We start from the raw sequence: 16,362 nt of genomic DNA, 5'->3' as shown, positions 1-16,362 counted from the left end.
AGTGTGTACTTTTTAATGCTGTACCTCGTTTTTCGTTAATCAGTTCCATATGGTCCGATGAAGGTCGATTTGTACAAAATCCAAAGCAATTTTTTTTCCAATAACAAATAATATAATCCAATTTTTAAAACAAAAAGAACTCTCCATCTACACAATTCAAATAGAAAATTGTCTATAATGTAATATCTTCATCAACAAAAAACAGAATACGGTAATACTAAAATTATCTTAAAAGGAAACATGGCGTGTGTCCGAAAAAGAGCAGGAAGAAGCAAAATTTCATATTGTCCAGCCCCATCACTCAGATAATCTGATAATTAATCACCAATACAATACATAATCACCACTGGGCAAAATGATACATATATGATTTTTTTTCTGCATGTAAACGCATCCTTGTGGTCTACATAACATGTAATGGTGGTGCTGTGGATAGAATTTTGCATAGATTTTGTTTTACAGACCAACTTTAGACTACAACTGAATAAAAATGGTGAACTTTTGCAAAGCTCTACCATCTATGTACTGTAGATATCCGCTGACGTAACTAAGGCAGAGTATGACACTAAAGTTTGGAAGAAGGCAACATTATTTGATAAATATCTCCACCATGCCTCCATGGTTTGAGTTCACATTTTCGAGACTTATGGGGATCCAAAATACACAAAAACAGGTACCAACAGTTAGGAAAAGTTGGTTTTGCATTATTAGACCCTTTTAATAAAGGGTGCACTTCATCTTCTTTGTCATAGGGCTTTTATTCGCAACTTTCTTTGGCCCCATGGTGTAGTCATAGTCAACAAAAAAGCACAGAGGCTGAGTCTCCAACAAGTGTGGTTTAATTTTTGGGTGTCTGGAACAGATGAATAAGATTTGCATTATTTCTTATGGGAAAAATAGCTTTGACTTTCGGACGATTCGGTTTTCGTCGGACCTCTGGGAACGGATTACGAAACACAAAAAAACGAGGTACAATTCCTCACCACACGACGCTTCGAATTGTGGCTTCACTCTATCACAGATGAATTTTTCTAAGCATATTCTATGCAGTTTTGGCCGGAATTAAGCAAATTTTCTGCATGAACATGGCTAAATAACCTAAAAATATCAATACTATAGCAGTATTGGCCAGTAGATGAGACCGAACCAATCTGAGCGCGTTGTTCAGTATCGTGACCCAACAATTGACTCAGCCTCAGGCAGCTTTGCTTCAATTAGTGGATTAAATGAGTGTTAAAGTAACAATGTTGGTTAGGGCTGTGAATCTTTGGGTGTCCCACGATTCGATTCAATATCAATTCTTGGGGTCACAATTCGATTCTAAATCGATTTTTTTTTCTCGATTCAACGCGATTCTCGATTCAAAAACGATATTTTCCCGATTTAAAACGATTCTCTATTCATTCAATACATAGGATTTCAGCAGGATCTACCCCAGTCGGCTGACATGCAAGCAGAGTAGTAGATTTTTGTAAAAAGCTTTTATAATTGTAAAGGACAATGTTTTATCAACTGATTGCAATAATGTAAATTTGTTTTAACTATTAAATGAACAAAAAATATGACTTATTTAATCTTTGTGAAAATATTGGACACAGTGTGTTGTCAAGCTTATGAGATGCGATGCAAGTGTAAGCCACTGTGACACTATTGTTCATTTATTTTTATTTTTATAAATGTCTAATGATAATGTCAATGAGGGATTTTTATTTACTGCTATGTTGAAAGCGTAACTAATATTGATACTGTTGTTGATAATATTAATTTTTGTTTCCCTACTTTTGGTTTGTTCTGTGTCGTGTTTGTGTTTATTGCTGTTCTGAGTGTTGCTTGGTCGGGTTTGGTTTTGGAATTGGATTGCATTGTTATGGTATTGCTGTGTATTGTTTTGTTGGATTGATTAATAAAAAAACTTAAAAAATTTTAAAAAATAAAAATAAAAAAATGGAAAAAATAAAAATCGATTTTTAAAAAATGAGAATCGATACTGAATCGCACAACGTGATAATCGCGATTCGAATTCGAATCGATTTTTTCCCACACCCCTAATGTTGGTGTTATTTCATGTCTAGAGGGCTCTCATGATCTCTCAATTGTTTTTGTTTTAGGTTTGATAATTCCTACTTGGCATAAATGAATGTACCACGGTCAGGTCCGGAACCAATTAATAGCGATAAACGAGGGATTACTGTACTACTGCTGTATATTGTCATGTTACACAGCATTAAAACACGCACAGTGACCTGCTGTCCAGTGCAAAGAAAGCTTCAAAATAAAAGCATGATTGTGTTAACATGGTTTCTACCCCAGCAACAAACACAATGCAGATATTTTTTCATTTTTATTGTAAGCCACCAAAATAAAGATTTGCATTTTGATTTATTTTGTAGTATTCTGTATTAAATTTAAACACTGTACACCAGGGGTGTCAAACTCATTTTCATTAGGGCCCCAATGCAGCTATGGCTGCCCTCTGAGGGCTACTTATAAGAAATAGTGAATATAAATGAACTTTTATTTTAATTTTAATTACATTTTTTACATTCCATTTTTGTATTTTAACTTGCCTTTGAAATCATGAGTCAGGGAGAAGAGCAGATATGAAAATATTTTTTTAATCTTTTTTTTGCAACATATGTTATATTTTTCCATTATTAGATAACAGTACAGTTTAAATGATATACAATTGTAGCCCTTTGAGGCACTTGTGATTAAGGGCTTTGTAGATATACTTTGATTTATTGTATGCTGTACGATCAATTGCTCCTGTCAAAGTTGAAAGAATGAATACGTAAGAAAGATTAAGTGCTTTCCTGATGCATCTTATTTTGAGGCTTTTGCGGCCCACATCAGACGATGTGGTGGACCAAATATGGCCTTCGGGCTTGGAATTTGATACGTGCTATATACAATACATTGTAATGTTATTTCACAATTCAGAAATGTTGAAAATTCTTACTTTTGCTCCCACCCAGTTTTAAGTCCTGAACAAATACTGTGAGCAAAAACCCACTCAAATTCACTTACACAGCAGTGACTCATACAGGAATGTTTCTAGTAAGAAACTTTGAGAATGTAATAAGAAACATTGTATTAAACGGGACTTTAAGGTGTTATTGCTTAACCTAATGTTAAAATGTGGGTTTTTTTAAATTCTCAAGACTTTCCCTATTGCTTTTTTGTTTAGTTTTTTGAACACTGCTCAAAGAAAAGATAATGTCTAGTAATCAGTGGTAAAGGGCAACCAGATAATAACTATCAGCTCTTTGTGTTTTTCAACTGATTTCTTCACCACACTAGCTGTGTCAAAGTAGAAAAAATAAAAATAAACATAATGCGCGGATATTAATTAGAATTGAATATATATTTCTGTAAGTCTCATTCAGACAGTTAAAGGTATGATAGTTATATCATGTTTTACTGGCTGCATTTTCATTAACTATATACTAATAATTGTAAATATGTTATGATTAAACTCGTGCTGTCGAAGGATTAAACATTTTAGTCTGATTAATCATAGCTTTGCTGTGGATTAATTATGATTAATCACGATTAAAAATCATTCATTTTGTATTTTTCATTTTTCATTAGCAGATGGGGTAATTGCGTCCAAAGTAGAAATCTGGTTAATAATGGTGATGAATTAATCCGCATTAATGTGTTAATTTAGACAGCTCGAGAGGGATAAGCGGTAGAAAATGGATAGATAGATAGATGGATGGTTTAAATTGAACACAAATGAATTTTTCATTTACAATGAATAATGCTCAGCAGCCCCCTGGTGGTTGTTGATGTAAACACATGGAAGATTTATGTTAGGAAAAGACCAACACCGGTTTTGGTTATATTCATTCAAATAATACAAATAATGTTACTAAAATAGTATGTCCCCAGTTTAACCACTAGGGGGCAATAGCTTTCTGTGAGGCTGTTAGGAAAATAGGGTCTCAGGTCGCAGCCATGCCAGGCAAATTACAGAACCAGACTTTAAAGTTAACAGTAAAATGCATGATATAAAAAAGGAACACTCCTTTTAAATTTTTTAGGGCTGTCAAACGATTACATTTTTTAAATCAGATTAATCCCATTTTGGAATTTACTTTAATCATGATTAATCACAGGTTATCACTCGCTTGCATAATTAAAATTTGCTTAAGAAAATAACCCCAAGATTTGTGCACAAATGCAATGTTACTGTCAGAAGGTCATCCAGGGACATTTTAAAACGTTTTACTAGAGTGCATGTAATTTTTTTGCCCAAAACTTGGAACACTTATTTAAAGAAATCCATCCATCCATCCATTTTCTACAGCTTGTTCCTTTTGGGGTCACGGGGGTGCTGGAAATCCTTACTTTTTAATTTATTTTTATATACCTCTGCAATTTTTCCACAAATTTAAATGTCTTTAAATACACATGATCATTGATCCAATAAATTGTAGTGTAGTTTGACAGTAGCATTTACTGTAAAAACACGAATAGTCATATTATTGTATTCATGTTAACATTTAAGATAGCCAGCGATTAGCTAGGGCTCTAATTGTCACCTAGCAATTTGGATGATAGTTGTCAGCTAGCAATTAGTGCGGCAGTTGCCAGCTAGCAATTATTGTTCTCGTTGTCAGCTAGCGATAAGAGCACCAGTTGTCATCTAGCGATTAGCGTGCTAGTTGTCCCCAAGCTATTAGCACACTTGGTGCCAACTAGCGATTAGCATTCCAGTTGCAAGCTAACAATTAGGGTACTTGTTGACTGCATATACGGGAAATGTATAAGAACATCCATGATTGGTTGGTTGTTTACTATGATGAGTCACAATTGGTTAAGATAAGGACAAAACATTAGGGACAGGCCAATCAGAGGAAAGATAGGGCGGGTCATCGAACCAGGAAAAGAAATCACAACAGACATCCCAAATGATGACGAGAGAGTCAGAGAAGAGAAGAGGGAATATTCAAACGGGCGATTTATATATAATAAAAAAAAACTAGTGGAAGATGGCAGAGGGATTCTCTTCCTTCGATTTTTCTTTTAGCGATGTTGATGACGTCCAGGAAACCCACAATGCGTCTACTTGGCCACATTTGGACAAATGTATGCGTCTGGATAAAACAATGGCCAACACATTAATTTGAGTTGTTTACCATGTAAGCCCAAATCAAAACTGCGATCGACATGGAATAGGTGGAATACACATTTAAGAACACACGTGATTGTGGCAGACATGTGATGACTTTTGCTACACGATAGCATGTCTAAATGCTACATTTCATTTTCATTGGTGTTTTACAACAAGACAGTAGCTGACATTTTGTTCATAATTTTTAATGTTTATATTTTGACATTGAATAGTTGAATCATTTTGTAACGAACCACAAGATTATAGTCGCACAGTTAAGTCAAGTCACTTACTTGGCGCTGACCACAGACGTGTTGTCTAATAGGACCACAGAACCGTACATGTGTGACAGTCCATTACATCGTCGACTGGGAATTAAAAAGTGCCTGCCTGCAAATGTATTTTTTTTATCTGAGTTTGATACATTTTGTATTATTTGCACAGTTATGTTATTTACTTTATGTAGAAAGAATATTTTTTTTAAATTTTATGTATATATTCTTTGTTTTTCTATTTTATTTATGTTATGTAATGATGTGCTACTTAAAACAGTTTCTTTTCTGTGCTGTTAATACCCATCTTGACTAACTGGGTTAGTACAAGTGCCACTGACTGTTTACAGTACAGTTGTCATTCAGTTAAATTTCAGTGAATTTCGCTCAAAAATGAATATCTTTATAATAATATTTTCACCGGAAAATATATTGAGATATTTATCGAGTTTAAGTAAAAATATATCGAGATACAGTATACTTTTTCGTCTATATCGTCCAGCCCTACTGTATGTATGTCTGTGCGTGTGTGTGTGTGTGTGTGTGTGTGTGTGTAATAAGACATAATAAAAGTGTTATGTAAAATATTTAGATTATTTTAAGAATTAAATGGAAAATATTTCAGTTCATGCACACCATGTGACTGAAGAAAGAAGCCATATACAGTGTTACTGTGTAGTGTGTGATTTTTTTTGTTGGTCTACTGCAGGTGTTGTCTCTTAAGTGTGTGTGAACACCAAAGGCTGGTATGTGCTGCTCTCCTGTGGGTGTATTCAACACATTTGCTTGATTTACAGGAAAATATATATTTTATTCTCGGCAAACAAACAAAAAATGACAAGCAAAAAGTTTACCAGTACTTTCCTATATTTTTTAACATTGACAATGAAAAAAAATGTTTTTGTTAACTTCATTCACTTTTGCAATCATCGGGGCCGCCCCTCCCTGTATGCAGATCACGCACTGTGCGTAGGGCCCCACGATCCGTGTGGGACCTCGTTTTGCGTGAATAAGTGCATGTAAAATGTCTATAGGTAGGTTGCAATCACGTGACCTAGAGGCACATCCGGGCACTTCTGAGTTTCAGGCGATGGTCTTAGCCCCATTAGGCTACAGTTTATTTGCCTGAATCCGTGCAGATTTAGGCTTATTTTGAAAGGTTTAAAGGCAAATATAAAAGTGATCAGGAAAAAATATTTAAAATGAGATGGAGTGGATTTTTACACTCTTAAGAGGAATATTTTTTAAAAAAAAGAAGATTTAAACCATTTGTCATCACCAAAAGGTTACTGCTACCTCACTTAATTTAACACTTACGGTATTTAGAGAAGAAAAGATTGGAGGCACATTATGTCTCAACATATAAGGGGTCCACAAATTAAGCATTATTCGGTGAAAGACAAAGTTGGATTTATTTGTACATTACTATGTACCGTATTTGATTGACTTAACGAGTGCAGCGCTGCTGTGATCGTGATGCTAATGAGAAAAAGGATACGTTTGTTTGATGTTGATTTCAAGCTACAAAAATTAGTCTCATCTACAATTCATATCTGCAGTTGTTTTTTATGGTGTGAGTTCATATTTTGTCTCATTATTTAGCTATAAATGTTCAGCAATGTTTGCTAGCGATATCAAGATTTAGTAAATGCTGTTCAGCGTACGAGAGATTTATTCACCTACTTTATTAATACTATTAAGGATATTTTCTTGATGCCAACAAATAGCACCAAATATTTTATAATGTGGTCATCTGTCGACCAAAAAGCAGTTGGCTATCCTGCACAACAACAACTAACTTAGTTTTTGTTATGAAAATCGACAACAAAAATATGGTGGATTGGACCAACAATCAAAATATTTATTACTAGGACTTAACAGGACGTTAGTTTATTTCCACAAGTAGGTCTTCTTAGTTATGGTATATTTAGGCATAGCAACCCCAAAAGAACACAAACTAATGCGATCTCTTGTCCTTTCTTTACATTTAGTTCTGCTCTCAAAGACTACTAATATAGTAGAGAATAAACTTGATTGCATCACAGAAAGTTTCTCAAACAAATCAAACGTTTAAACAAATATTTTACAAACTGATCGCTGCCTACACAAGAGATTCAATTGTATTCCACAAGATGATGAAAGTGATATTTTTAAGAGCCATTTCTTTCCACACACTTTCGTTTTTCCCCTGAATTTATTACTTTTATGAATCACTTCTTTCGGGACTCTATGAAAGCTCTTTCCTATCTCTCTACTTGAACGACTGTAACACCCAAGAACAGAACAGTAATACGGCACTTTCTGCTCAAACTCTACACACAGTCTCCCTTTAATGCTACGCTCATGATGCTTGACCATCGTGTGGATTCAGCCGCAAAGAAGAAAAACAGATGTGACGTCATATGCAACTCTCCTATTGATTAATTACAGTCTGCTTCTTCTGAAATGTTAACGCAAGCATATTCCTGGCCATGACTTCCTGTTCCTGTTCCCTACAGCACGCGGTGTTAGTGCTGGCTTGATAAACAGTTTTACTTGAATCGAATCCCGGTCGGTAACGCATCACAAAATGTTTTAATTATGTTAAATTTGTTATTTTGCACACAAAACATAACAATTGAATTTTTTTCAAAATTATTATTTCAAAACAGGCTGTCATGATCTCTTATGGTTTATTAGTTTCTGGTATTTTGTTTTATTTCTTGTCCCGCGCTCTTATTTTTGTTTTCTTTTGCTGTTTGCCTTCTTTTTGCCACTACTTCCTTCCTGAGCGCTGGCTCCCTCAACTGTCCCTGAAAAAGCATCCTGATTGTGAACCAGGAACAGGTTTGTCCTGGTTGTGTGGAATCTTCCATCTCTCCCTAGCATGGCCCAAAACCGGTCAATCCTTGCTTCCTGGGGAAGATCTTCCCTGGCAAGCAATTGGTACTCCAGTAGTTGTACCCGGAGGCTGGTCAGGTCCAATCGCAGCTGCAACAGACTTTTTTTTTTTTGGGCGTGGCCTCCAGCTCCGGCTGAATACCGGGAGTTTGTCGGGAGAAAATCTCTGTCGGGAGGTTGTCGGGAGAGGCGCTGAATATCGGGATTCTCCCGCTAAAAACGGGAGGGTTGGCAAGTATGCCCTATGCTCCCTAAGACTGTTTTTCCGTTTTGTGCACTTACCTACTGCAATATTTTAGTTATTCAAAACATTTTACCTGCACTTTGCCTCCCGTCTCTGCATCCTAGGACCACAACCAACATGACTGAGACACAAAACGTAACACAGGCGATCAAATTAAATACAAGTTGGATTAAAAATATGTACCGTATTTTCTGGACTATAAGGCGCACTTAAAATCTTTTTTTTTCCTCAAACTCGACAGTGTGCCTTATTACCCGCCTAATGTAAGGAATAAGTTTGGTTAAGATACCCACCTCAAAGCTGTTTTTTTTGGTACATGGTGTAATGATAAGTGTGACCAGTAGATGGCAGTCAAACATAAGAGATAAGTGTAGGCTGCACTATGATGGCAATATGACTCAAGTAAACAACACCAACATTTTATATGTTCCATTGAAAATATAGAACATTACACACGGTGCTCAAAAATCTATCAAAATGTTTTAGTACGACTTTGGTAAGCTATGAAGCCGCACCACTTGATGGATTGTCGGCGCATTAAACATACAAGTATTATTATGGTGTGTGTATAAGGTAAGACATATCTGGTGATTTGTTTCATAATATTATGCAAAAGAAACTTTTTTTACCTTCTGGTACCTGCTGATCTGTATTTGGGATCTGCATAAATCCTGAAAAATTCTGCACGTCCGCCATTGTAGTCTGTGCCGACACCGTAGTCAATTCTTCTTTTTCTCTATTTTCTTGTTATGTGACATTCATCCTCCATATTGCCATTTCTAATATAAAGTAGTTTAAAGTTCTTACTTATATCTGTCAGTAAACTCGCCATGAAAGTGCTAAGACATACCGGTGTGGTGAGTTTACATTATTCACCCAAGGAACTTCAGTTATTAGAGTTCCAGTCGGACGGTTTTTCACGGGACACATTTCCGGTGTTGTTGTTTACGAATGAGGAGATGCTGCTCCGTTATTGATTTAAGTAAAGTCCAAATGTCATTAAAACAGTTAGCTCCATCTTTTGAAACTTATTCCACTCCCGTCCTTGCACGCTACACCGCTACAACAAAGATGACGGGGAGAAGACATTGCCGAAGGTGAGCCACGTAAATAAGACCGCCCACAAAATGGCACATCTGGAAGCGACTCTCAGAAAGTGACTTGAAGATGATCTGTAAAACATAATCTATGTAACATTTTGACCAAAGGACCACCATTACATGTTATGTAGACTAGTGTTTTTCAAACTTTTTTGAGCCAAGGCACATTTTTTGCGTTGAAAAAATCCGGAGGCACACCACCAGCAGAAATCATTAAAAAACTAAACTCAGTTGAGAGTAAAAAGTCGTTGTCGCAATTGTTGGATATGACTTTAAACCATAACCAACCATGCATCACTATAGCTCTTGTCTCAAAGTAGGTGTACTGTCACCACCTGTCACATCACGCTGTGACTTATTTGGAGTTTTTTGCTGTTTTCTTCTGTGTAGGGTTTTAGTTCTTGTCTTGCGCTCCTACTTTGGTGGCTTTTTCTCTTTTTTTGGTATTTTCCTGTAGCAGTTTCATGTCTTCCTTTGAGCGATATTTCCCACATCTACTTTGTTTTAGCAATCAAGAATATTTCAGTTGTTTTTATCCTTCTTTGTGGGGACATTGTTGATTGTCATGTCATGTTCGGATGTACATTGTGGATGCCGTCTTTGCTCCACAGTAAGTCTTTGCTGTCGTCCACCATTCTGTTTTTCTTCACTTTGTAGCCAGTTCAGTTTTAGTTTCGTTCTGCATAGCCTTCCCTATGCTTCAAAGCCTTTTCTTAGGGGCACTCACCTTTATTTTTGGTTTAAGCATTAGGTACAATTTTACCTGCACACTGCCTCCCGCTGTTTCCGACACCTACAAAGCAATTAGCACCGGCTGCCACCTACTGATATGGAAAAGTATTACACGGTTACTCTGCCAAGCTCTAGACAGCACCGACACTCAACAACACATCTTTTGCAGACTATAATTAATGGTTTGCAAAAAATATTTTTAACCCAAATAGGTGAAATTAGACAATCTCCCACAGCACACCAGACTGTATGTATGTGGGCTCTGTACCGAGGATGTCGTTGTGGCTTGTGCAGCCCTTTGAGATGCTTGTGATTTAGGGCTATATAAATAAACATTGATTGATTGATTGATTGACTGTATCTCACGGCACTAGCGCCGCGGCACAGTGGTTGAAAAACACTGATGTACACCACAAGGAAGTGTTTTCAATTTAGAAAAAAAATTATAATAATATGACTCCTTTAATGCGCCCTATAATCCGGTGCGCCTATATATGAAAAAAGATCAAAAATAGTCCATCGGCAGTGCGCTTTATAATCCGGTGCGCCCTTTGGTCCGGAAAATACGGTAAACATTGTTTTACATTAAAAAGTGTTTTTTCTTTGTTTTTGTTATGAGGGTGTGGGGTGTATCACCACATTACGTAATATCGGTGCATTATGCTATAAATGATCACCTCATGTAATAACTCCACATTTTGTAATAATCTGCCACATTTTGTAAAATAATTTTGGAACGTATAATGAGGGGGCATCATGCTGCTCCACTATGCTCCAGCACTTTTTTCTTTGCTAATACAGTACTAACATCGCCTTCTTTATTAAATGTGGTTGTTTGCTATGTGTCCAACCTGAAGAAGTGTATTGCACTTTGTCAGGCCTCTACCTTTAGACCTGTACAACTTGGGTGTACCACCTAAAGACTGAGCTCCTGCTGGGATAGCTCTTAAGGTCACCGAGGTGCGCAACCCCTTGACCATAATAATTGCAATCCCCCAGGGGAAAATAAAAAATAAAATAAAGCATTCTTCATCCACATTTTATTAACCATCACAACATTTTTTTTCAACTTGATGGCCTAATTCTTAAATTGAATTTAACCTTAAGTAGGCTATTACACACAATCGTCAATATTGACTAAATTAAAAGCACAGTAGTCTTATGAATGATGTACAAACGTTCTTCTCAAACTAGTTTATCCTCAGGTCAGCTTCATTATGCCTCAAAGTTTCTGCATTCTCCACTCATTTGCACAGAGAAACTTAAAAAACATTTTTTTATGCTAAGTCTCTGGCAAAGCAGGTATTAAAGCAGGTGTTATAATTTGTTTATGAGTGCAGTAGACCCAGAAGCAGGAAATACACATGGCTTTAACAGTTGTGGAGATGTCACGATTGATGAGTCGCCTGCCAATGACATCATATAGCGTCAACAAATAAGTGTCCTCTTAACTTTCTCCCAGGTGTTCACATATTACCATGTAGAACATGTTAAATCCACACATTTTTGTTTTGGTGGAGAAATTCAAATTCCTCATTCCACAAGGAAAAACATCTGACTGGCTCTCCTTTGTAGCTAACTCCCACCCTCTTTCATATGTACGCTATTACAGAACTGTTGTTGGATATATTCCAAACTTGTCCCACCCATCGACACGACGAATCTAAGTATGATTGGATTTTCCCCAAAAAAATTCTCGTTTTTATTGGTCGACCCCGGTTTGCGTAGGGCTGAGGTGTGTTTGTCGGTGTGCGCGGACTCGCGGTGCCTGACACAGCCGAGGGACAGAGATGAGGGAAGAGGATACATGTGTATGGTGTCCCTTTTTCAGTGGATTTCTTCTCTACTGTCGACAATTTTGTCAACTTGTAATAAATATAAATACATTTTGTGAGTATATTAAAATGTACTTTCTTAACTTCTTTTCTTTTCTATTTAGTGGGCAAATAAATGACTTGCCCCTAAATAGAGCCGGCCTCGAATCTAAATGTTAAATATAGATATAAATCTTAAATTTAAATCTAAACCTAAATATTAAATGTAAATTTAAATCGATAGATGTAAGCACAAGTTAACACTTGCAGGGCATTACTGCCTAACGCACCTCCGACAGTGCCATGTGGTGCTGGCTGCAGGGTCGTCAGCCGGGAGCCACCCTTCACGGATGTTTCGCTCCTTTAATCCCGGAACATCTCTGGGTGGTGGAGCAGCGACAGGGACGTCTCCCTGCCAACCCCTGCAGCCAGCTGGAGGATCCATAATGTACCCACATTCTAACCCCGGTGTTATTGCTGTTGTGTATATGGAATGAGCCCCAAGGGACTATGCATGGCAGGGACGTCCATCTCCCTGAGTCAAGCGTGGGCCTGACCGCATACCATAACATGGCAGCAGGGAAGCCTCCCTACTGCCCCTTGTCTACACGCCTTGCTTTCCCCACACCTTGTCGTTTCTTCTGAGCCACAACCAGAAGCTCCCCTGTTCTGCCTCCTCTGCCAGGGCTTTGAGGGCCTTCTTTAGATTGGAGCCTTTGATCCCGAGGGACTTTAGGAGTCGCTGGGTGGACGCTCCAGTGTAGCCTCGACAGCCAACTTCTACTGGATAGGTGAAGGGCCTCCATCCTGCTTGTGCACACTCACTTGCCAGCTCTGAGTACTTGTCCCTCTTTCTTTCAAAGGCAGCCTCCATTCCCTCTTCCCATGGTACCGTTAATTCTACCATGATGACAGTTTTAGTAGAGGTAATCTTAAATCTAAACTTAATTGTTAAAAATCTAAATCTTAAATCTAAACATACATGTTAAATGTAAATCTATATCTTAAATCTGAATCTAAATATTACATCTAATTATTAAATCTAAAACCAAATGTAAATCTTTAAATCTAAATGTAAATATAAATATAAACCTAAACGTTAAACTGAAATCTTTTTTTTTTTTTTAAATCTAAATGTTAATGTAAATTTGAATCTTAAATATACATTTTAAATCTAAACTTAATTGTTAAATGTAAATATAAATCTTAAATCTAAACCTACATCCATCCATCCATCCATCCATCCATCCATCCATTTTCTACCGCTTGTCCCTTTTGGTAAAGCGGGGGGGGCTGGAGCCTATCTCAGCTGCATTCGGGCAGAAGGCGGAGTACACCCTGGACAAGTCGCCACCTCATCGCAGGGCCAACACACATAGACAGACAACATTCACACACGTTAAATCTAAATATATATCTTAAATCTTAAATCTAAATGTTAAATCCTTTCGGGGTCGCGGGGGGTGTTGGAGCCTATCCCAGCTGCACATGGGCGGAAGGCGGGGTACACCCTGGACAAATCGCCACCTCATCACAGGGCCAACACAGACAGACAACATTCACACTCACATTCACACACTTGAAAATCCATCCATCCATTTTCTACCGCTTGTCCCTTTTGGGGTCGCGGGGGGTGTTGGAGCCTATCTCAGCTGCATTCGGGCGGAAGGCGGGGTACACCCTGGACAATGTTCCACCTCATCACAGGGCCAACACAGACAGACAACATTCACACTCACATTCACACACTTAAATCTTTAAACCTAAATGTAAATCTTACGTTTAAATCTAAATCTTAAATCTTAATCTAAACCTAAATGTTAATTCTAAATCTAATTGTTAAATTGAAATCCTAAATTAATATAAATTATAAATGCGTTCCATTATTATAAATATAAATGTTACATTTAGAGTGAACGTTTAATTTAAACTTAAATGTGATGAAAATTAGATAAATGTCTACAATTCAGAAATTATTGATAGAACCGTTTCATGCTTGTATAAGGGTCTGTTGAATATGAAATCATACTCAACCTCATATATTGAAACAAAATGGGAGAAGGAAGGAGGGATAACTATATCTGAAGAAGAATGGACAATAATATGGAAATATCAATGGACTTGTACCAGCTCACCCAAGTGGAGGGAGTTTGGCTGGAAAAGTTTGATCAGATTTTTTATTACACCTTCTCAGAAGTCTCACTATGATAACTCCCCTGCCTGTTGGAGAAATTGTGGGAATTCAAATCCAAACGACTACCATGTTTTCTGGGACTGCTCCGCCATAAAGGACTATTGGAAAGAGATACACCAAGCTCTGCAGGATATTTTCAAACGTGAAATACCCCTTGAAAGTAAAACTTGGTTTTTTTGGACATGTACCTCAGGACTGGCCGAAGAAAGATAAACACTTAATGAATATCCTACTGGTGGCTTGTAAAAAGACCAATACTAGGAAGGGGATATCCGAGAGCCCAACTTTGAAATCACAATGGACATATATAAAATGGAGAAGATAACTGCCTTTATTAATTATAAATTGGAGAAATTTACTTCATAATGGGAAAACTGGGTCAATTATGTCACGCCCCATAAGCCTGACTTTAATTTTTCGAATTAGTGATTGTACTGCTTAAAAATTTAAAAAGAAAATTACTCCCTATGTGTATATGTATGTATGTATATATATGTATGTATATTAGGGATGTCCGATAATGGCTTTTTTGGCGATATCCGATATTCTATATATTCTTATACTCTTAATTACCGATACCGATATCAACCGATACCGATATATACAGTCGTGGAATTAACACACTATTATGCCTAATTTGGACAACCAGGTATGGTGAACATAAGGTCCTTTTTTAAAAAATTAATTAAATAAAATAAGATAAATAAATTAAAAACATTTTCTTGAATAAAAAAGGAAGTACAACAATATAAAAACAGTTACATAGAAACTAGTAATGAATGAAAATCGGTCAAATTAACTTTTAAAGGTTAGTACTATTAGTGGACCAGCAGGACGCACAATCATGTGTGTTTACGGACTGTATCCCTTGCAGACTGTATTGATCTATATTGATATATAATGTAGGAACCAGAAATATTAATAACATTAAGAAACAACCCTTTTGTGTGAATGAATGGAATGAATGAAAATGGGTCAAATTAACTGTTAAAGGTTAGTACTATTAGTAGACCAGCAGGACGCACAATCATGTGTGCTTACGGACTGTATCCCTTGCAGACTGTATTGATATATATTGATATATAATGTAGGAACCAGAAATATTAATAACAGAAAGAAACAACCCTTTTGTGTGAATGAGTGTAAATGGGGGAGGGAGGTTTTTTGGGTTGGTACACTAATTGTAAGTGTATCTTGTGTTTTTTATGTTGATTTAATAAAAAAATAAATAATAAAAATAAACCGATACCGATAATTAAGAAAACGATACCGATAATTTCCAATATTACATTTTAAAGCATTTATCGGCCGATAATATCGGCTGACCGATATTATCGGACATCTCTAATGTATATACATGTATGTATATATGTATCTGTTTATATTTTTTTATTTTATTTCTGATTATTATTATTATTATTCATGTATTATTTCTTTTTTGTTTATTTAATTTATGTATTTGTAGATACTATGTTTTTTTGTTGTTTCTTTTTTTGGGGGGGGATGTGGTATGGATGGGATATAAACAAAAATATTTTGACATTTAGGGCAGACAACAGATATATGATGTATGTGAATATGATGTAATGGATAGGAATGTCTGATGCTGGATGTCAGTAAAAATAAAATTTAAACAAAAAAGAAAAAGAAAATGAGATAAATGTGAGTAAAGTGAGCTAAATGTGGGAAATATATGTGCTACAAATAGTTTTTACATTAGGCATCCCAGTGGCAGGGTGGCAGGGTTCCTTTAAAGGCGCAGCTCCCCGCAGCGTCGTCATTGCGCAGAGCAGTTTGAACCAAAAAGCGGAGTGACCTTCCTCGGCTCTCAGTCTGAGAGAGGGGCAGCACTCAAGCGAGAAGCCGGCCACCGCTCCTCCCGTAGAGCCGTAGAGATGAACAACAACTTAATCGGCGATGAAGTCGGGTAAGCGCCTTTCACAATGGAGGCATTCTCCTTCCAGTGTGTTTTCTCGTTGCGACTTGCACTCTGTCAGCTCTGTTGTC

At 36.8% G+C, this 16,362-nt stretch overlaps 1 protein-coding gene across 7 annotated transcripts in view; it reads left to right on the top strand.

The window, feature by feature from the left end:
* Positions 1–16,362, top strand: part of dazap1 (DAZ associated protein 1) — a 76,389-nt gene that overhangs the window by 12,848 nt on the left and 47,179 nt on the right. For 6 of the 7 annotated variants that reach the window (XM_062028130.1, XM_062028124.1, XM_062028123.1 and 3 more), the window contains exon 1: positions 16,127–16,282. The exons of the other annotated variant lie outside the window; for it this stretch is intronic. In XM_062028130.1, the coding sequence (XP_061884114.1) occupies positions 16,251–16,282 (32 nt within the window). In that variant the 5' untranslated portion in view covers positions 16,127–16,250. Of the gene's footprint in view, positions 1–16,126; positions 16,283–16,362 lie in introns of those variants that run through there. 7 annotated transcript variants of the gene reach the window in all.

This window comes from Entelurus aequoreus, linkage group LG19, assembly GCF_033978785.1.
Source record: "Entelurus aequoreus isolate RoL-2023_Sb linkage group LG19, RoL_Eaeq_v1.1, whole genome shotgun sequence".
Taxonomy (NCBI): Eukaryota; Metazoa; Chordata; class Actinopteri; order Syngnathiformes; family Syngnathidae; genus Entelurus; species Entelurus aequoreus.
Note: the sequence above shows the minus strand (reverse complement) of the source record. Positions and strands in the feature narration are given on the sequence as shown.